The sequence below is a fragment of the Urocitellus parryii genome, unplaced genomic scaffold (genome assembly GCF_045843805.1).
Source record: "Urocitellus parryii isolate mUroPar1 unplaced genomic scaffold, mUroPar1.hap1 Scaffold_2620, whole genome shotgun sequence".
Classification (NCBI taxonomy): domain Eukaryota; kingdom Metazoa; phylum Chordata; class Mammalia; order Rodentia; family Sciuridae; genus Urocitellus; species Urocitellus parryii.
In genome coordinates this window covers 847-22,558 of record NW_027552540.1, presented here as the reverse complement: position 1 = coordinate 22,558, position 21,712 = coordinate 847, and the positions used below count along the sequence as shown (strand labels likewise).

Below are 21,712 nucleotides of genomic sequence, written 5' to 3'. Positions count from 1 at the left end.
GGACGTCAGGACCCTGCTTGGTTCTCCAGCAGTTCACCAGCGGTTCTGCTGTCCCTCTGAGTTCCCAGGCTTTCTGCAGTTGGTGGGGACCCTGCTTGACTCCGGGTGCCTCCTCAGTGGGTCTGCAGCTCCCTGCCCTCCCTCCAGCTGACCGCAGCTGAGAGCCGCCCACGGCCCCTTGGGCTCGGTGGTCGCTGCCGTGGCTCATGGACCCAGGGCAGCTCTCCACTGGAGGGCAGTTCTGTCACAGAGGCTGCACCTGAGCAGCAGCCAGGTGGGAGAGGTGGCCACAGGCCGCGGAGCTGCCCGCCGGCCCACCCCTGCACAGACCCCAGCCCCAAGCTCCCAGCTCGTCCCAGTTCTGGCTGAGGCTTCGTCTAATCAGGCGAGACCGATTGAATCCTTGGCCCTGGGCACTGCAGTCCCAGGCCCTCCTTCCTCCCCGCAGCCGGGCCAGCACTCACCTGGCCCCAGGCTGAAGCTCTGGACGGCTCTCTGCTCACCCCACACCACAGTCGGTCATCTTGTCAGCAGGGACTCAGGTCTGGTTGGAAGCGGCTTGTCACAATTATAAAACACACAGCTGTCTCCAGGGAAGTCACCGCAGATTTAGAAGGAGGTCTGTGCCAGGTTTGTCTCTGGTGCCCGTGACCTTGAATCTGGCCTGCGGTCACGCGCTGGCCTCCACGATCTCCTCACTCCAGATGCCTTTGGCTCATCCCTAGCTTCTGGCGTAAGAAAGCGCCGTCTCCTCCCCTTCCAGGCTCACTCAGCGGGGCTCACCGTCTTCTGAACTCGACCTTTGTCTGTCGGGGGCTCAGCTCCTGTCGGATCTGCCCACTCCTCTCTCCTCCTGAGCCCTCTTTTGGGTGTTCCCCCACTTTCTGCTTATCCAGACGTTTGAGCCTGTCTGTCCTTTTTCTCAGGGGACCTGGTTCCTTTGGTGCAGGGAGTGGGGTTTAGAGACCAAGATGGCAGCACCAGACGTGCTCACGGCTCCGGTGTGTCAGGAGACAACTGGGAGAAGACGTAAAGCACAGTGTGCACCTGCAGCCCGTTCCCATAGCGACGGCCCATCCTCCTGAGGCCCCCAGCTTCAGCCCGGCGCAGGGGCACGTGATTTCCTCTCCTCTTCTCTGTCTGGTACCTCCTGCTCCATGGAGCAGACTGCGGCTCCCTCGTTCCTAGACATCACCTCCTGCACAAGCCAGCTCCTCGCTCTGCCCTCTGCAGTCCCTGCCCGCTGCCCTTCAGGTGGAGAACCCCTCCTGGCACGTCTTGTATCTGGTGGTGCCAGAGGCAGGTTAGTTTATCTGGAAATGCTGCTGTTTGCTTGCGTTTTTGAAGGACATTTCACTGCCCCACGATGCTCAGCTGAGGGCGGTTTTCTGCCAGCACTTTCAATGGGTTTCCTATTTGTTCCTGCACTTCAGTTTCCTCGGGGGCATCCAGTTGTCCTCCGTCTGCACCTCTGTGCTGCCCCCACGGATGGTTTTCTCACTGGGAGAATAGCTGAAGGCTTTCCCAACTTTGGGGATTTCCCATCACGACCTGATGCCCTTTTTAGCCTTCTCTTTGGGACTCCGGGTCTGTAGGTCCTGGAAGCACAAGGCCAGCACCTTCCGTGTGTCAACCCCTAGTCCTCTGAACAGTGGCTCCCGCCGGACCGTGGTCAGCTCTTGGACCCGTTCTCCCCGTCTCCAGTCTGCTGATTCATCAGGGAACCTTTTGTCTTACCGTCTTTCCGTTCTAGAATTCCCGCGTCGCTGTCTCCCTTTCGTTGCAGACTCCCCTGTGCCTGATCGTACCCTGTTTCTCCTAAGTCCTTAGGTCTGTTTGTCAAGGTGCTGTGAAGCCTCGTCTGTTAGGTCCAGCACTGGCCATCGGAGGCCATTCTGTCGACTCCTTCTCTTTCCGTGGGGTTGGTTTTCCTGTCCTCAGGGGCTGTGACTGTGGGTACACACTGGGTGCCTGCCGTGCAGGGCCCTTGGGCTTCTGGCAGGAGGTGGAATTGGGGCACATCATTTGATCCTGCCAGGCTCTGTCTTATTATTTGTTGGGGAGGGTGAGCTCAGGTTCTGAACTGGCCTCAGGAGCACCCACACGGGGTGTGATCGCGCTCCCCAGGAGTGGCCTGCCTTGCCCTCGCTGAGTGTCGCTGTCCACAGGCCCTTCCCTGCCGGGCGTCAGCCCTCAGCCCTCAGCAGGCCACGTTGCTTGTCCTCTCAGTGCTTGGCCCTGGCACGTCCAAGGGGACTGGCCACTCCTGCTCCTGCCACCCTGGCTTACTCCTGCTTCGCCCTCAACTCACATCTCTCTTTAGTTTACAAGTTCCAGCCACGGAGGCTGGAGCTCTCTCAGGTCTTCTCCGTGGGACAGGAGCGTCCCGGGCACAGAGCTTATTGCTGTGAGGTGGTCACGTGTCTCCCCTCTGCCTCGGCTGCAGCTCCGTCTGGGATGGTGGTGGTCTTCTCGGGAGGGCACGTCCAGTACCTGTGAGTGTGCGGCCTGCGGAGGGGGACACCCAGCGGGGTCTCCCACAGCGTGCTCTCACGGCCAGCAGCCGCTGTCGTCTCAGGTGGCAGAGTCCCATTTTCCCTTTGTTCCCTGGCCTGGAGGAGTGAGCCGTCCTCTGTGTGGGTCCCTCTGTGCTGCCCTCATTGGTGAAGGACACTTTTCCTTGCAGTACCAGGAATCTGGACCTCCAGGTAGAATGCATTTGAGGGGTGTGTTTATCCCACCCTCCTCCTTGAAGGGCAGCCTCCAGGATCTCCCCTGAGGTGAACGTGACACCCAGAAGCCACGCCGTCCTCCTGACTTCACAGAGTCCACGGCCTCCACTGGTCCAGTCCTCTGCTTTGTAAATTGGTCTCACAATTCTAATGTTTGTTGAAAATTAGCTACAGAAGGTGCGTTTTCATCCTTGTTATTTTGTAAGTTTGTAGAATGACTTGCTCCTCGTCTCTCGTTCCTCACTTCTGTGATTCGTCGTCTCGGGATCCTGCCTCCTCTCCTTTCCCTCGCAGTTGAAGGATACCTAAAGATCTAAAGATAAATAGGAACTATTTTTAAGAAATATTTAGCTAAGGCTTTTGTGTATCTTAGTTAATATAATCTTGAGCATGTTTGGAAAAAAAAGCAAAAATGAAGTCAGTGTTTATAGTATTCTGTCATTTTATAACTTTTCTTTTGAAATCATCTTTAAAGCCAAGTGTGGCCTCTCGGGGGAGAACTGGCCTCGTTTCTGACCCCATTTGGCTCAGGCTCATGCAGTGGCCTTCCCACCCCAGCTCTGTCTGTGCCTGACTTCCGATTAATACGCAGATGTGACCTTCAAAGGGTGAGGTTTTCCCAGGTGGGCCGGCCACGTTCCCGGGAGGGAATTCCAGGTGCAGAGATTGGGAGCCCCTGGAGGGCTGTGTCCTGCACGTCTGCTTCCTTCTGGTCTCACTCGAGCCCGTGCTGTGGGTTTCCTTCCTGATCACACTGGATGGCGGCAGTCATCTGACAGTGGATCCCTCCTGGAGCCCGCAGCCTGATTTCAGGTCTCCCTACTCTAAAGCCTGGTGGAGAAGTTGCCCTCTGGTCTCCATCTGTGACCACATTCAGCACTTCCACACCCCCACGAAGGTCCTCTGTGGTTCTAGATGTGCACCACGTGCTTTGTAGAAGGGGAAAAAGAGCCAGAGGAGTCGTACAAGTCCATCCACGCACCCTTTTACACACACAGAAAGTTAGATTCCCATGAGCCCTTCAGGTAGAGGCCCTGAAGGCCAGCAGAGGAGTGGCCTCCGCAGGGGAGTGGCCTCCGCAGGGGGGGGTCGGTACAGGCTCTGAGGCCGCGGTCCCAGGGGCGCCCCAGAGCTGTGCTCTCTGGATGGCACAGCAAAACCAGGCGGCGAGACAGCAGGGACTGGCAGATGGTGTCACAGAGGTGACAGCCACCAATTTTTCCTGAATTGTGAGATTATCTAAATAGTACTTTTAATTTCCTTTCTTTTTAAAAGTTTGGTTTTTTTGTTTTGTTTTTTGTTTGGTCGTTGTTGGTTTCTCATAAACACTAGATGCTAAAAAAATCTTGGATTCATCTTTGTCAAAGAATGGCAGTGTTCACGTGACTGTCTGCCTGCCACCTGGTGACATTTTTACTCAGCTAAGTAGAAGGTTAGATTCTCTGATCTAATAAATTAGAGAAATCCCATCAGTCTTTGTACAGATCAGTCATCAAATTGAATTTCTCTTTCCTCCCTAGGATCCCCGGTTCAATGCAGAAGTCGACCAAATCACGGGCTACAGGACCCAGAGTATTCTCTGCATGCCAATTAAGAACCACAGGGAGGAGGTAAGGCAGGTTTTCATTTTTAAAAGTCATTTGGAAACACTTTTCTCTTTGAATAGGAATATACATATTTTCTACTTTGCATACAAGTGAATCGATACGACAGTGCCATGTGCAGGTGCCCCAAGTCCTGCTCGGTGTTCAGCTTGGTGTCCCCACTGAGCCCTCGGTTGCCGGGATGAATCCTGACGGCTTCACTGTGGCCTCTGACTAGAACAAATGTCATGCGTGCTGTTTCCTGCCTGCCCTCTCCAGGCACCTGTTCTACCTTAGAAGACTGACCCAGCTGTGACTGGAATAAGTCTTCATCGTAAATGATCATTCAGCTGTGATGATTATTAGTTGACCTTTGGATTCAAATTGAGATTTTGAGAAAACAGAAAGGGTAGCTGATTCCAGCTGTGTAGATTTCAGTGTGAATCGTGTCAGTCTGTGGATTCTGAGAGACGGCATCGTTTTATGTTTACTTGAAAAGACAGTGGACAGAGCCTCAGATGAGCTGAGCCCTGGGCTGTGTGTTCCCGGTTCTGCCGTACATGGGCTCACGTCAGTCAGGGGCTGCGTCTGCAGTGTCTAGGTGGACAGGGGGACTTGTCAGGGGTTGTCCACGTGCTCGGCCGGAACGCCCAGGGTCCTCCGTCTTTGGGCTGGACACCCAGCAGTGGGCCATGTGCTGCGTTCCCCTCAGAGTCCTGCCCTGCCCTGGGAATTTCTCCAGCACACAGTCTTCTGAATGGGTGCTTCTGCAGTTGCCACGGCACAGGAATTGCCTATCCATCCTGCCCAGCGCAGACTCTGCGCTCCAGAGGTCCGGGTGGAACCCCAGCTTCTTTTCTAATGAGGACCCAGGTGGCGATGCCCTGGGTCAGTGGTCGCCCTGTGGTTAATAAAGTCCTGTGGCAGTTGCTGCTCAGAAGTCCACATCTTCAGCACCTGCATGTTTCTTCAGCTACAGTTTCTTAAGAGGAAGGTCCAGCAGAAGTTCCTAAAAATACCTGCAGCCTTGACACGCAGGCGAGGTTCGTCAGGTCGGCCGGGGGAGAATGAATAAGATCCAAGGGCCTTACGTGGACCCATGACGGTGGTACTGATGGGCGGGGGGACTGTGCCACACAGCACCTGGGGTACAGTCACGCCGACAGGCTGTCTGTTGGCATCTGAACCTGAGTTTATTTGCATTCTATCTGTCAGCCCTGGTTGTGGGCCACACTGATTCTGTACACTTTTGAAGACCACATTCAGCTTTTAGCTTCAAAACCTTGGCTCCCAAGACTCCTTCGTGCTGGTGAAAGGATTTAGCCCAACCCCGCTCTGCTGAACTTCTCTTTCTAGGTAGCCAGAACGGTCTCTCCACAGTGGGTCCAGGCCACCCAGGAGAAGGGTCAGCAGGGTCACTAGGGTGAAGGAGGCAGCTCCTTGCTTAGAAATGTCCTCAGGATCCGGCTTCTCTTTACCCACCAGCTGCCCATGAGGACAACTTGGTTGGCTGACAGCCCCACGCCCTGCAGAGTCCAGGTAGGACTCACCTGCAGGGCGCTCGCCCACTGTCAGTGTGGCTGATGAGACTGGGCAGATGAGCACACGTCAGGAAACCCCGCCACCTGGAGTTCCACCGCCCGTCACCCCAGAGCTGTGCCTCCTCGCCCCCACCCCACCACAGTGTCTGGTCTGCTTTGGGGTTGTGTTTGCTGGTTTTAGGGTGCCACAGCATGGACCCATGTGGCACGTGGCCTCCGTGTCCACCTCCTTGCTGGAGATTCCTGCCTGGGGTGGCAGGGCGGCAGTGCACCCTCCTGTGGCCGGCTGGCCCCTCCGGGGTGTGGGTAAGGACCGTGACCTGTTCATCTCATGAGTTGGTAGACAGTGGAGTCTTTTTCTATTTTTTTAAGTTCTGGAGAACATGCTGTCTGTGTCTGTGAAGCGCATCCTGTGGACTGGACTCTGTTTCTTGTGGGAGCATGTCCAGCAGGGGATGTGCCAGGTCCCGTGATAGAGGAACATCAGCCTCATGACATGTCCCACACCTCCATGTGGCCACCCCAAGTACCCAGTGCTCCTCACCTTGGTAGCGTGTGGCAGTAGCCATTCTGGTGGCCTGTGACTTGGATTTGGTTACAGAATGTGTGACGGCACTGCTGGCCGGCAGGTCTGATGAAGCTGGGGTCCGCGGCAGGTCCTGTGGCCGGGGCCCTCCCTGAGAGCCTGCAGGGCCCTGAGCCTCTCCCTGGTGCCGGCCCGTGTCTCCTGCCCTGGCCTCGTTGCCGTGACGACTGGGTTCTGGACCGTCCACTCACACCAGCCATTCGTGGGAAGGAGCACCTGGCGCCCTCCCCGGGGGGCCTGGTGATGTCACTCGGGGGTTCCCACTGGCTCTGCGCTGCGGGCGGCCGCCCCTCCCCGCCTCTCCTCTTTCCAGATTTGTGTGGCCCACCTGAAATTACGTCCAGAGAGAATCGGTCTCCAGAGGACAGGAAGAAAGAGAAGCGCTCGGCGTGCGCAGGCGTGGCGGTGGTGGTATAAACGTCACGGGCCAGCGGCAGCCTCCGCGTGACTCCAGACTCAGGGCCGTCTGCCTGTGTGTCCACCTCTCCTCTCTTGTGGAGATCTTGAGATCCAAGATCAGAGGCCTGGCCAGGACTCGGGAGTCACTGCTTCCTCGTGACTCCCAGAACGGAGCCCATAACCTGGGGCGTCGCCTCCTGGCTGCAGGAGCTGGAAGCAGGAGGACCCTGGAGGGTGTTGGAAGAGCCGTGATGGAGGATCAGCGTCACCTACTGTTTTAAAAGAAGCCAGAGCTGGCAGCTTCTGAGGGAGCCCAGCAGCCACGTGGCAAGTCCTCAGTGGTAACCAGCCAGCCGGGACCGGTCACCAGCAGAGCCCTGACCCTCTTCTTTCCCACTGCTTACCAGGAAACCAAGAAAGGACTGCGTGTTGAGTCACTGGGGGTCAACGGCTTAGAAGCACCCTGGTGTGCCTGTAGGTGGCGCTGGCCGCCGAGGTGCAGGGACCCGCCTGGAAGCTGTGGGAGGAGCCGGTTCCGAGCGCCCCAGTGCACCCTGGCGGGGAGCTCAGGAAGTCCTGCAGGCGTCCCTGGAGCCCGACTCTGTCTGCCCCTGAGAGGAGCCTCAGCTAGTTAGTGTTTCAGCGAGTCCCGGGGGTCAGTCCTGCGAGTGGCAGTGGCAGCAGGGTCTCTTCCTCAACTTCTGTGACAGTGAGTTTGGGAACCAAGTGCAGAGGGCAGGTGGCTTCCGCGTCTTCCCTCACCCCTCTCTAAGAGAACAGGGGGCAAAGCGGGAAGCACCCGCAGCACCCCAGAATCCTGAGGAGGGAGGTCTGAGAGCCACCGCTGCAGGAAGTGACTGGACCCCAAAAGGAGGATCGTGGAGGGACAGGACCGCAGGGCCCGGCTGTGCCTGAGAGCCGTGGAGCTCACGGGCTCCTGGGAACAGTGCGGTATGGTCCAGCAGGCCCTGCAGAGCTGCCCTGGGCCTGGCAGTGGGTCCTCGGGTCTTCATAACGCCCTGGGGGAGTCGCCGTGTTCCTGGACGCCAGAGGGGGCTGGACCTGAGGGAGCTCGCTCACTGCACGCCTGGGAAATGCTGACCCAGGCCGGTGGACTCCCAGGTCCTCTCTGCCGTGGACGATGGCCACTGTTTCCTGCCCACTTCAGTTCCTGTTGCTTCTGCTGGGTGAGGGCTGGGAGGCGCAGGGACGTGCGAATCAACTCGATTAGGAAGTCGAGTGCAGTTTGGGATCGGAGCTCCCTGCAGGCCCCATTTCTGTGCTCTCATCTTGGTCCTGTGTTATCACAGTGAGATTCTCTGACGTGACTCTCACATGGCAGTTACAGAGGAGGATTTATGAGTTCTTGGCAACGTGACCACCCAGCATTCTAGCTAAATATCAAGCTATTTATATCTTCTTTTAAAAAAATCTGAAGAGATGCAAGAATATCAGCTATTTTTTATGAGATTTATACGAGATAAAAACTTTGATGAATCAAAGCCTTTTTATGTCTGCCAAAAACCACCAGTAAGGCATGCATATGAGACCTGTCCCTCCAACAGTGTACAAAGCAGTATTTTCTAGGATTTAAGCTGGGTGATGGTATCTACTTATTTTATAATAGTCTCACTTATTTTCCCGGAAGTATCTTATTTTGAACAAGAAATCGTTGAATCACTGAAATATGGAGAGTACTAGTCTGGGCAGAAAAGACAAACATTTTTAATGAAGCAAAGAACAGACTTGCTTTTAAATTTTTTTGATTTGAAGATTTATGGATCTTGTTCACCAGAAATGCAGTATCTAGATGAGGGGCAGGAGGAGCGTGGGTCAGGTCCAGCGTGCAGCTCCCACCGTGGAAGGGAAGCCTGGGAGCTCGGGGCCCAGCACAGTGCTTGCTCCCGGGGCAGCGTGGGGGAGGCTAGGCCCCCAGTTCTGCCCACTGTCCCCGGGCTGCCTGGCTCTGATGAGAGAACCCCGTGAGAATGAACTCACGGCTTCCTGCAAGACCCTTCCACTCTGCTTCCCACCCAGGGAAACACACTGCCAAAGCCAGCAGGCGGCTGGCGGTCGATCTCAGCCTTAGAGACCTGGGAGTTGTCGTCTGTTCTGTTGGTCCCCAGCTAGGCGCTGGCCGTGGCTTTGTGGTGGAGATAGCAGAAGGGCCCCACGGCGTCCGTTTTCTTGGTCTGGTGTGGTGACCGGTGGGGCCCTCGTCCCTCCCCCCGCCCTTCACACCAAGCCTGTCTCACAGGAGGACCTGACCACTCTCTCTTCCTTGGGAGTGCGTGGGCCTGGCACGGTCGGGCCAAGTTCCTCCGTCTGACCCGGGTCCAGCAGCCGGAGTGAACGTCAGCCTGGGACTAGAGGGTCAATCAGGGTGGCCTCTGCGCCAGAGAGACCTGGGTCCACATCGAGTGCTGCTCACCAACGAAGGTGTGTCTTTCCTTGTGCTTCAGAGGACGGCCATTCAGGCTGAGCATCAGCTTGCGGGGATGCACCGAAGCGTGGACTGAGCACATCATTTACACGTTAACTCTGAGGAGCTTCACGCAGTCTCTGAATGTGAACGTTGGAGATGTAGAACCAGTTGCAGACATGCATGAATCACGTCTCTGTGTGATGTCTGACCCAGCACGACGTCATTAGATCCTTGGATGGACTTTGCCTATTAAATAATTTCTGTGTTTCCCTGCATTCTTAACTGGTTAAGGAGTTTGTCGATTAAATTGCTACTCTTAATAGACATATGTGCCAACATCTGTATTCACCAATCTATACTAAATAATTTATTCCTTTATTTTTAAATCCAAAAACTTTTTTTCTCTTTGGGGGGTGAAGGGGGATACCAGGGATTGAACTCAGGAGCACTTGACCACTGAGCCACCTCCCCAGCCCTATTTTGTATTTTATTTAGAGACAGGGTCTCACTGAGTTGCTTAGTGCCTCGTTTTTGCTGAGGTGGGCTTTGAACTTGCTATTCTCGTGCGTCAGCTCTGAGCTGCTGGAATTACAGGCGTGTACCATTTTGTATAATGGTGGGATTCATTGTTACGTATAGCAGTGTGATTTGGTCAGTTTCATTATCTAGTATCTCCCCTTCCTTCTGCTCCTCCCTCCCCCAGTTAAATCCAACAAATTTTAAGATATCTATATTATATAAAAATTAGTAGTGAACCCTCATCTAAAAATTGCTACTTGCTTCCATTTACCATAGAGTGAAAATTAATAATTCAGGTTGAATTTAAAGAGCAAGAGATGGTCCTCTTTTGACACTTTTGAATATTGCTTTTTGCACCAGTTCACAAGAGCTGAAGTAAAGTGAAAGTGACCTGGATTTAGAATTCCAGGCCTCTGTGACGGTGACAGACTATTTGACAGGCGTGGGCCCCTATTGGTTCTCTCTTGCCACCTTGCGAGCCCAGGGTCTGTCATCCTGCCGGCCTGTGGCCCAGGGGTCCTGGCCTGGCCCAGTGAGGGGGTGGCTCTGCTGGGTTCCTGGCTGGCTGCTCACTGGGCTCCAGGTCCACTTGTGGGCAGGGGCCTTGGTTCCTCGCCCCACGGCCAGCGTTCCTGAGCACGGCAGCAACCAGCCAGAGAGGGCTCCAGCGCGGAACGCCACCCCGACTCAGCAGCCTCTGCGTCCTAGAAGCAAGGGATTAAGCCCTGCCGAGCAGGAAGGGTCTTCTGTGGCCTCGGAGCCGTGGGATCCCAAAGGTGGCCTGCCTTCAGACGTCCTTGACACCCAAGCCTGGCCGCAGGCCTGCTTCCCTGTTCCCACATCACTTCCAGCTCTAGAGCCTGTCACAGGCTTGTAGTCCTGTGGGTCTCAGTAGCCACTCTGCCTTTGTTCCCCAAAGTCACCGTGACAAGTTGCTCCTCTCCTTTCACAAAAGGACTGCTGACCAGATAAGCATACGCAGGGGACCCAACTGAGCCTGGGTAGGCACTCAGAACCTCCGGCTTCTGTGGCCCCGAGAACCTGTGAGTGATGGAGCTCTGGCCCCCGAGACCCTGTCAGCTCAAGAGTGGACCTCGGGCCTCTGTGATGGTGTCGCCTGTGAGTGGACCTCGGGTCCCCAGGCCTGTCAGGCTGACGCAGCCCTCTTCAGTTGTGTGTCTGTGAGGGAGGAGTGGGGCGGGGTGGGCTCCCGTCCAGAACAGAGACTGCTCTGACAGGCCCTGGGATAGTGGAGTGGACCCTTGAGGCAGGTGGAAGAGTGCATCCAGGAAGAGCCTTAAAGAGCGCCTGGCGGGGTGCTGCTGCCCCCCAGGAGGCCTTACGTCCCGCTGTCCAGCAAGGAGGGTGTTGGAAGGTTAGACGGGTCCAGGGAGGTTAGACGGGTCCACGGAGGTTAGTCAGGTCCACGGAGGTTAGACGGTCCAGGGAGGTTAGACGGGTCCAGAGAGGTTAGTCAGGTCCACAGAGGTTAGACGGGTCCACGGAGGTTAGTCGGGTCCACGGAGGTTAAATGGGTCCAGGGAGGTTAGACGGGTCCAGGGAGGTTAGACGGGTCCACGGAGGTTAGACGGGTCCACGGAGGTTAGTCGGGTCCACGGAGGTTAAACGGGTCCACGGAGCACCCCGCAGCCAGGAGAGCGGGACTGGCAGGCTGTCTTCCCCGGGCCCCTTGCCTTGGTCTCCATGCTGAGCATCCCCAGCAGTGGGCTCAGGGAAGTGTAGAGGTGTCCTGTGGCCTCCGTGCCTGTGGATTGAAGGAGGGGGTGCTCCCTGTGACCTTGAAGGAAAGGTTACCAGTGACCTTGGAGGGGAGTTTCTCCCTGTGACCTTGAAGGAGAGGTTGTTGTGTGTGACCTTGGAGAAGAGGGTGCTCCCTGTGACCTTGGAGGAGTTGCTCCCCGTGACCTTGGAGGGGTTGCTCTCTGTGACCTTGGAGAAGAGGGTGCTCCCTGTGACCTTGGAGGGGTTGCTCTCTGTGACCTTGGAGGAGTTGCTCCCTGTGACCTTGGAGGGGTTGCTCCCTGTGACCTTGGAGAAGAGGGTGCTCTCTGTGACCTTGGAGGGGTTGCTCTCTGTGACCTTGGAGGAGGGGTTGCTCCCTGTGACCTTGGAGGGGTTGCTCCCTGTGACCTTGGAGGAGGGGTTGCTCCCTGTGACCTTGGAGGGGTTGCTCCCTGTGACCTTGGAGGGGTTGCTCTCTGTGACCTTGGAGGGGTTGCTCCCTGTGACCTTGGAGGGGTTGCTCCCTGTGACCTTGGAGGGGTTGCTCCCTGACCTTGGAGGAAGGGTGCTCACTAACACCTACTTGCATGAAAAGCTGTCCTTGAAAAGTGACATTTAATTTCTTTCCCTGTCTGGAAAAAAAAAAAAAAAACCAAGGGAGAGAATTGAATGAGAGCAGATGGGGTAGAGAGGGAAGATGAGAGGGAGGGAGGGGACAGTGGGGATAGGCAGGGCAGCAGAACACAGCAGACACTGGTATGGCACTATGTAAAATGTGGACGTGTGACCGAGGTGACTCTGCAACTTGTATTTGGGGTAAAAATGGGAGTTCATAACCCACTTGAGTCAAAGGTATGAACGATGATATGTCATGAGCTTTGTAATGTTTTGAACAACCAATAAAATAAAAAGAAGATGGAAAAGAACGCAAAAAAAAAAAGAAAAGAAAAGAAAAGTGACATGTAAAAGCTTGTGATTGGGGTGAGGGGACACGCTGATTTGTCCCGGTGGCTACCGAGGGGGGCACCAGGAGGGCAGGGCCTCGCTGGCTCCGGCCCCTGGAAGTCTGAGGAGCCGGCTCTGTCCTCTGACCATCCTGAGACTCGGAAGCACCAGGCAGCTTCTTGTTCTGCTCTTCATGCCAGTGCAGGTTTAAGACGTCTCCTTGGTGAATGGAGGCAGGGCACATGGTAGGTACGTTTTCTGGTCAAGGAGTCTCTTGTGAGAGACTGTCTCTCCCTTGTTTTGGTGGAAGGGCCCTGGGGATTGAACCCAGGGGCACTGGACCACTGAGCCACATCCCCAGCCCTTTTTGTATTTTATTTAGAGACAGGGTCTCACTGAGTTGCTTAGGGCCTCCCTAAGTTACTGAGGCTGGCTTTGAACTTCAGGTCCTCCTGCCTCAGCCTCCTGAACTGCTGAGATCACAAGCGTGTGCCATTGCCTCGTTTTTAAATATAGAAATTATATACTATGTTTAGAATCTAGAAATTAGAAATATAGGGATTAAATACAGAAGTTACATTCAATTAATTATCCATTAAATAAATTAGCATTTAATACCTAAGGTATAAAATTAGTAGTGGAGAAATAGCTGGTTACCAGAAGTCTGAAAAAGTCATTGTTGGGAGTCCTTATTCCACAAAATCACCTAATGGTAAGTATTTTTATTTAATGTTGGAGGGAAAGAATGTAAATAGAGTTGGCCCTCCCTGGCTGACTCTGCATCGTGGATTCAGCCAACTGCAGAGTCATGGGGAAAGTCGTGTACACACAGAACGCACGAGGCTTCCTTCCTGGTCCCTGGTCCCTGGTCCCTGGTCCCTGGTCCCTGGTCCCTGGTCCCTGGTCCCTGGGCAGTGCAGCCAGTGGACACGCCTGGCGTCCTCTGTGGGCACTCACGGCCTCCGGGTGACTCGGCACAGGGGAGGCTGTCAGTACCGGGCCGCTTTACGGGGCGGCCTGGAGCCCATTCCAGGGGCCGAGACAGCCCATGGCCCACTGGGCAGAGGCAGACCACCTTCCATTCTGCAGACAAGTGGGAAATAGAGTCCCCTGAAACAAACTCGAAAACCTACAAACAAGCCGTGGCAGGGAGAAACCAGGTGCCAGGAACCAGGAGGGGAGTCCCAGGCGAGGAGAGCAAGGGGCCAGACACAGGTGGGCCGCGGGGCGAGGGCCGGGTGGCCAGGGAACTGCCCACACAGGCTGGGCTTGCCCAGGTGGGAGGGGGAGAGCGGGGGACAGCCAGGAGAGCCAGAGCTGTGAGCTGCCACACACGGCACCGCCCTGGAGCAGCAGGACCCAGGCCACACACGGCCGGAGTCCCGTCCACCAGCGCAGGGACACTGGCCCCTGGCGGAACCTGAGGCCCCATGGAAAACCTCCTGCCGAGGAGCCTAAAGTCAAATCGGTGCCTTCAGAGAGAGGGAGCAGGACGGGCAGCGGTGTCACAGGGTGCCACTGGTGGCCAACCTTGACCCCGGTCTCAGGGACTGCAGCTCTGACAGTCACGTCATCCCACAGTCTTGATTTCAGAGAAACGCTGTCAGCTGCGCCTGTCTTTTCCTCTAAGACGTGGAGGTGTTGGGGAGGGCCTGGTCATCCCAACAGCTGGCCTTTCCTCCCCGCAGACTCCAGCCTGTGCCCCTGGCCACACGGGCCTAGCACTCACTCCCGCGGGCTGAGAGCCCTGGCCATGATGCTGGCCAGTCTGTGCTGCAGTGCTGTGGGGTCATGTCCCGCCCCTTCAGGGCAGCCGCTGATTCACAAAAGGAAAGAACCCTTGAAAGACCCGGTCATCCAAGGCCCGGGAACCTCACCCACACGCATGTGGCCCTGCCCCTCTGCTGTGTGTGAGAACCCAGTGGCCCTGACAGTCCTGGCGAGTCGGCTTCAAGTGAGCAGCCCTGCTGGGCGGAGGCCTTAGAGCTGAGGTGGACAGAGGTGAGCGAGCTGACCCGGGTGGTGAGTTAGGACGGAGAGGTATTCCACCTCTTTACAATGTTAGTATCCTTTATTATGAGGAGAGCGGGATCAAGGCGTCAGGGTAGGAAAACCACGTCCAGGAGAGTGTGTGCTTCCCTGGCCTCACGGGGGGTCAGGTCATCTATTAAAGCTGCCGAGAGTGAGCTGGGCAGGCCCTTCCACGCACTCCTCTTGCTGGGGTCTCAGGCCCATCTCGGGTAGGTTTAGTTGTCTCCTTCGCCCTCTGGGTGCCTTCTGATCTGTTTGAAATCAGGCTCAACTTCTGATTCCTGTTTTTGCATTCCAATAGCCCAAAAATAAGTCTGTTGGAGGTCAGAGGGTTTTCAAGGGTTGAAGTTTCCAAAGCAGCTGGGCCTCACCCCTGCATCAGGCCATCTTTGTGTCCTGGTGACCCTCCCACATTTCTTCTGTGATTGGCCACTCAGGACTGTTTCATTTTCAGTAAAAGAGCATTTTGCCCTTCTGCAACGTTTAAAAGCAGCATAAAACATTCACTTTATTTATTTGAACGTAGAGATGGTTGTGGAGAACACTCACATAGACTGTCTCTGCCACTCAGTTCATCCAGACTGCAGGGGGCACCAGGGTCCCGCTGGGTTTGGCCCAAGAAGCCAGCAGCATCAGGTCGACCAGAAATAGGGAGGCTGCCGGGGTGCAGGGCTGGCTCCGGGCACAGGGCTGGCTCGGGGCTGAGGCTCTGCACAGGTCTGCCACCCTGCCCTTTCCACACATCCCCTCGGGGGGATTCCTGGTGGTGATCTCAGCCCAGGAAAACACGAGGCTCTTTCTGTGCTTACACCACCAGGTCGTCGGCGTGGCCCAGGCCATCAACAAGAAATCGGCTCACGGCGGGACCTTCACGGAGAAGGACGAGAAGGTACTGTGGCCATGCTGCCGCCAGGGGCCTGGGACTGCATGCCGACCCAGAGCAACCCCTGGGGGTCCTTGATGGCGGTTTGCAGCACCCTGAGTGTGGAAAGGCATCTTTGCCCTGTGCAGTGTGGGTGCTACCCGGCAGCGTGGAGCTGCTCAGTCTGGAATCGCAGCTGCCCCCTGCCCTGGGCTGTGCCCTGGGGCCCTGGTGGCCTGGCTCATGGTGTCTTCGTGGCCTGGCTGGCCTTTGCTGTCTGCTGCAGAGGCTTGTCCTGAGTGAAGGGCCAGGGCCACCCAGGCTCAGCCTCCAGGTAGGCGCAGGTGGGGGCTGTCCCTGGTGCACCATGGCTTTACCAGCTTTGCCCACAGACTGCTGGTGCCCGGGTGCAGACTCAGGGTGCGTGGAACAGGCTAGCTGCTACTTCATGCCCGTCTCTTATGACTCTGAAGGCCCCGTTCCCCAGGCCATAGTGGCATCTGTCCCCTCCGGCACGTCCTTGAACCCATTCTTACCCTCGTCCTGCAGGAGGCATGCCGTTCCTCCTGGCGAATACCTACCTCTGTACCGTTCACCGCCAGCGCCCCTCCCCCAGGACCATTGTGTTTACACATTGCTCCTCTGAAAATTCATAGGAGCTTGACAGACATTGAGACAAGACAGGAGATACTTTGACCCAGGCTTAGGCTGTGTGGCACCTGTTTGTCCTCATGCTTCATCATAGCGGTACCTTTGAATACCTATCTAGCCTCCTGTGCTGCCAGGGACAGCTGCGGATACTTGGTGGGAAAGCCTGGTTCTGGGTTGGCTCTTTATTCCATTATTGTGTTTATAGCCCTTTAAGGTGAAGCCCTCTTGAACGAATTTGCAATCTTAGGCTCTGTCACATCTTGGCAAAATATATTCATGGTTGTGGGATGAAGCCTGCGATCTCAAGATGTGCTTGGATTGATAATTAATGTGACTGCAGCACATAACCCCAGGACGGGGTGTTCAGGGTGCTGTGAGGGTCCGTGTTTAAAGAGCACATTGGAAGTGTTACTTGCACCTTGATGCAGTGTGTGGCTGCATTGCTGCTGCTGTCCTTGTCCTGATGGCAGATGTGCCTTTGCTGGCGGCAGTAACCCTTGGCAGGCTCCACGTCGTCTCAGCAGAGGCCTGAGCCTCAGCACCATGTGGAGGCCACTGCAGATTCTGCACAGAGCAGATGGCGGTCTCGTGTGGGAAGCCCCCTCCCAGCCCCTCTCCCCTTCCTCTTGCTGGCCCAGACCTTCCGTGCCCAGGAGGCTGAGAACATGCTGGCCCACTTGGTTGGCATCAGTGCCACCTGCACCTGGGCTCGTGACGCTCGCTCCACCGTGGACCTGGTGCCGGTGGTCTGGGCACTGCCCCTTGACGGTCCGGCTGCTCTTCTGCAGGACTTTGCTGCCTACCTGGCGTTCTGTGGCATCGTGCTTCACAATGCCCAGCTCTACGAGACTTCGCTCCTGGAGAACAGGAGGAACCAGGTGAGTGCTGCGGGTGTCCGTGTCCCCTCGGGAGAGTCCTGGCTGGGCTCAGGTGCAGGGCACTAGGTCAGACGTTCAGAGGCACTTGGCTTCTGGAAGCTGTTGCCGATTCCTGTCTCCCTGCTCGGTCGCTCCACCTCTGTGGAAGTCTCTGCTGACCTGAGAGCGCAGGCTCACGTGGCCCTCACCCTGCCCATTGCATGTGGGTGTCCAGCTGCTGCCCAGGCGCTGTTGAGTACCGCGTTAGTTCCTGCCGTCCCTGGATTCTGGGCGCCAGGAGACCTGCACCCAGCACCCGCCGCCCCCCGCCACTCCTCTGCCTGCTTCTCCTTCTGGACTGTCTTCACTATCACCACATTGACAACTCACGTACTGTCCTGCAACCACGAGGCACATGTCCCACGGAACCTGCTCTGGCCCTCAGGGAAGTGCCCTGGTTTCTAGATCCCTGATTGTTTTGTTCCAGCATATTCCCAATTAAGTGCTTAAGAGATGGTATGAGTGAGGTGAGCGTTCTGAGACTTGCAGGTGAGGGACACCCACAGTGCCCGCGGCCTCTGTGGGTGTGAGTGGACACCGGAGAGCGTGGGGCCCGCCTGGTGCCTGCTCTTGCCTGCCGTGGGCGATCCGTGCCTTCTCTGCCGTCTGAACATGACGGCCATGTTTCCTTCCTGCTGCTCTGCGTTCCCCTCTTCGGGCTCTCCCCTCCCACACCTGCGTGCAGCTCCCGGGGCTGCTGTGGACTCGGCTCCTGTGGCCCGACCCTGAGCCCTGTGTGCACCTGCACGTTTCCTGCCTGTAGGCCCCAGGAAGGCACAGGGGCTCTCACCCTGGCTTTGTGCGGAGTCGGGCTCTCTGAAGACTGGCTGTGGTGAAGGTCGATCGGGTGTTGGGGGCAGTGATCCCTGTGTGCCACCCGCCGGATGCTGTTCAGAACACCTTGTGGAGCTCAGCCCCCAGCAGCGCCCGCTCACTGCTGCGAGCTCCCTGTGGTAGGAAGCTTGTCCCTGTCACGCCAGTGGAGGGGTCGTCAGGACTAGCCAGACGCTGCCCACCGGCAGCCTAGCCTCTGTGTGGCCATCCTGATGGTCATCAGGGTGTGTGGCCAGCAGGCAGAACAGGCCTGCTGCTCTGGCACTGGGGCGGTCAGCCGTACGGCAGCAGTGAGGACGTGGGCAGCTCGCTGCCAGCTGCGGCAGCCCCTGCAGGCCGGCACTTCCCTCCATCCAGGTGCTGCTGGACCTGGCCAGCCTGATTTTTGAGGAGCAGCAGTCACTAGAGGTGATTCTGAGGAAGATAGCGGCCACCATCATCTCCTTCATGCAGGTCCAAAGCTGCACCATCTTCATAGTGGACGAAGACTGCCCCGTGAGTACAGCACGGCCCTGGGAGCTGGCCCAGCCACAGCTGTCCCCGGGCACTAGGTGCCTGTCCAGCGGAGGGGTGGCTGGGGTGTAGGGCTTCTCCAAGGCCCCGGGTCCCACCACTACTCAGCCATGGCAACAGCTACCCTGTGGCCTGGCACGGGCACCATGGCCACGGCCACACTGGGTCCAGGCCATAGGCACCATGGCGACGGCCACACTGTGTCCACTGCATAGGCACCATGATGATGGACACACTGTGTCCACTGTGTAGGCACCATGGCGACGGCCACACTGTGTCCACTGCGTAGGCACCACGGCCACGGCCACACTGTGTCCACTGCGTAGGCACCATGATGATAGCCACACTGTGTCCACTGTGTAGGCACCATGGCCACGGCCACACTGGGTCCACTGCATAGGCACAATGATGATGGCCACACTGTGTCCACTGTGTAGGCACCATGATGATGGACACACTGTGTCCACTGTGTAGGCACCATGGCCACGGCCACACTGGGTCCAGGCCATAGGCACCATGGCGACAGCCACACTGTGTCCACTGTGTAGGCACCATGATGATGGCCACACTGTGTCCACTGTGTAGGTACCATGATGATGGCCACACTGTGTCCACTGCGTAGGCACCATGGCGACGGCCACACTGTCCACTGCGTAGGCACAATGATGATGGCCACACTGTGTCCACTGTGTAGGTACCATGGCGACGGCCACACTGGGTCCACTGCATAGGCACCATGATGATGGCCATACTGGGTCCACTGCATAGGCACAATGATGATGGCCACACTGGGTCCACTGCATAGGCAAAATGATGATGGACACTCTGGGTCCACTGCGAAGGTACAATGATGATGGCCACACTGGGTCCACTGCATAGGCACCATGATGATGGCCACACTGTGTCCACTGCACAGGCACCATGATGATGGCCACACTGTGTCCACTGTGTAGGTACCATGATGATGGCCACGCTGTGTCCACTGCACAGGCACCATGATGATGGCCACACTGGGTCCACTGCGTAGGCACCATGATGATGGCCACACTGTGTAGGTACCATGATGATGGCCACACTGGGTCCACTGCATAGGCACCATGATGATGGCCACACTGTGTCCACTGTGTAGGTACCATGATGATGGCCACACTGTGTCCACCGTGTAGGTACCATGATGATGGCCACACTGGGTCCCCTGTGTAGGTACCATGATGATGGCCACACTGTGTCCACTGCATAGGCACCATGATGATGGCCACACTGTGTCCACTGTGTAGGTACCATGATGATGGCCACACTGGGTCCACTGTGTAGGTACCATGATGATGGCCACACTGGGTCCACTGCGTAGGCACCATGATGATGGCCACACTGTGTCCACTGTGTAGGTACCATGGCCACGGCCACACTGTGTCACTGTGTAGGAACCATGATGGTGGCCACACAGTGTCCACTGCATAGGCCCATGGCCACACTGTGTAGGTGACAAGGTGACGAGCACCTCTGGATGGGAAGAAGTCCTTGCGGAGTGCCGATGTCCACGGCAGGGTGGGGTGCCCGCTGCTCTAAGCAGGTGGACCTGGCTTCGAGCTTGCCTTTCCCACAGGGTCTTGCAAACCACAGGTGTCGCCCAGCAGAGGCCGTTTCTCCAGGCACTGACCAGGCTGGCACCTGTCAGTACTGACAGGTCTGACTGGCCCTCTGCTAGCTTGGTGACGCTGGGCACCTCCTCCAGTGGGGTGCTCACGGTGACGAAACCACAGATGCTTTCCCCTTCACCAAGCGTCCCGACCCACCACTGCCCACCTCCTCGGGCCGACTTTACCCTCTAGAGCACAGTCTTCTGTTGCTGGTGGAGGCCCAGGACGAGCCCAAGGTGTAGGGAGAGAGGAGTGCTCACACCAGTGCTGGCCACCCACAGACGGGCATCTGCCCGAGTCTGGCAGGAGAGTCGAGTCCTGGCCCTCGCTGTGGCGCTCTTGCGGTCTCTGAGCCTCCTGGACCCAGGAACCATCACCTCTGCACGTTTCTTTCCGACGTGGTCCTTCTTCCGTGGAACTGGGAAGAGCGTCCCCATGGGTCTGTGTGGCACTGGGCACGTAGGATAGAAAAGCATTCAGCCAGGCACTTTAGCAAGCTGCGAAGGCTGTGTGGCCCGTCATCAGGTGAACCCGTGTGTGAGTGTGTATGTGTGAGCGAGTGAGTGTGTGTGTGTGAGTGTGTGTGTGTGAGCGAGTGTGTGTGTGTGCGTCACAGTGGCTGATTCCAAAGGATAGCAAATGAAAATCCACTGTGCTAAAAAGAGAGTCAGCACGTCCACAGGTGCTCCTTCGCGTTTTAAATTGGTCACGAAACCCTTGACACAGAGGCGATCACAGACGGTTGCAGCCCTGAAGTCCAGGTCAGCATCCGTCAACGCCGACGTCAGATTCAGCCTTCAGGGCCTGCTCTCTGGAATTTAATTTTTGAAAGTTGTACATGAAGCACTTGTTTTTAAACATCTTAAATATCACTTTCATTGGTATTCAGTGCGAGCTGCGCCGGGTCGCACCCTGCGTGGTGACACGCTGATTTGGAAAAGCGGTGCCTTGGGCTACAGATAACAAGAAGCCGGGAATATGTTCTGCTGACTTTTTCACAACTTACGTGGCTACGTTTACAAAGGGAGTCAGGTGCCTTGTGGGTTCATACCTATTGCAGTTACTGTGCATGAAAATATTTCAACAGGAGCAAAAACAAAATCAGAGCCTCTCCCAACACCCGTGGTCACCCCGCTTCGGTTGGTCCTTTCCAGTTCTCCTTTATCCTGTGGCCCACAGGCCTGTTGCCTGTATTTAATAACGGCCATCCGAGGAGGATTCCCTGGTGGGAGAGCCGTGGACCGGCGCGGGCTGCGGGGGCCTTCTTGCCCGACAAAACCAGACGAGTTGTGGGGAGCGGCGGCGAGAGGCTGTGCGTGAGCCGGTCCTCACGGGGGCAGCAGGACGGGGGCAGCCGCACACGCCTGGGTGGCGCTCTGCCGACGCCAAGCCTCAGCCTCCCGTCTTCTGTTTCAGGACTCCTTTTCTAGTGTGTTTCACATGGAGTGTGAAGAGGCAGACTCCCCGCAGACCTTGACAAGGTGAGTGACCTGCCGTCTGTCCTTCTCAGGGGTCTCTCGCCACCTGGCTCACCACGCTCACGGGGCCGTCCTCCCCACGGTGTTGTGGGAAAGCCGGACTCGGGGATGGAGCCCCGGCTCTCCACTGCACCGGCCTGTCTGTGGCCCGCGTCACAGTGACCGGGTGACCAGTGTGGACGGGTGTGGAGTGACTGTGCACCAGCTCATCAGGACCCCGGAGTACTGCGTCTTGAGCACCTTTGCTCACGGGCCTGTGCGCCCCTCTCTGGGGACTCCGGGGTTCCTGCAGCAGAAGGAGCAGGGCCCTGGA

The 21,712-nt window shown here is 56.8% G+C and overlaps 1 protein-coding gene across 1 annotated transcript in view; it reads left to right on the top strand.

The window, feature by feature from the left end:
* LOC144251900 (cGMP-specific 3',5'-cyclic phosphodiesterase-like) overlaps positions 1 to 21,406 on the top strand; it is a 47,083-nt gene extending 25,677 nt beyond the window's left edge. Inside the window, exons 3-7 of the mRNA XM_077794555.1 lie at positions 4,253 to 4,342; positions 15,322 to 15,393; positions 16,806 to 16,895; positions 18,126 to 18,263; positions 21,338 to 21,406. Of these exons, the coding sequence (XP_077650681.1) occupies positions 4,253 to 4,342; positions 15,322 to 15,393; positions 16,806 to 16,895; positions 18,126 to 18,263; positions 21,338 to 21,406 (459 nt within the window). The remainder of the gene's footprint in view (positions 1 to 4,252; positions 4,343 to 15,321; positions 15,394 to 16,805; positions 16,896 to 18,125; positions 18,264 to 21,337) is intronic.
* Positions 21,407 to 21,712: the final 306 nt, after the last annotated feature.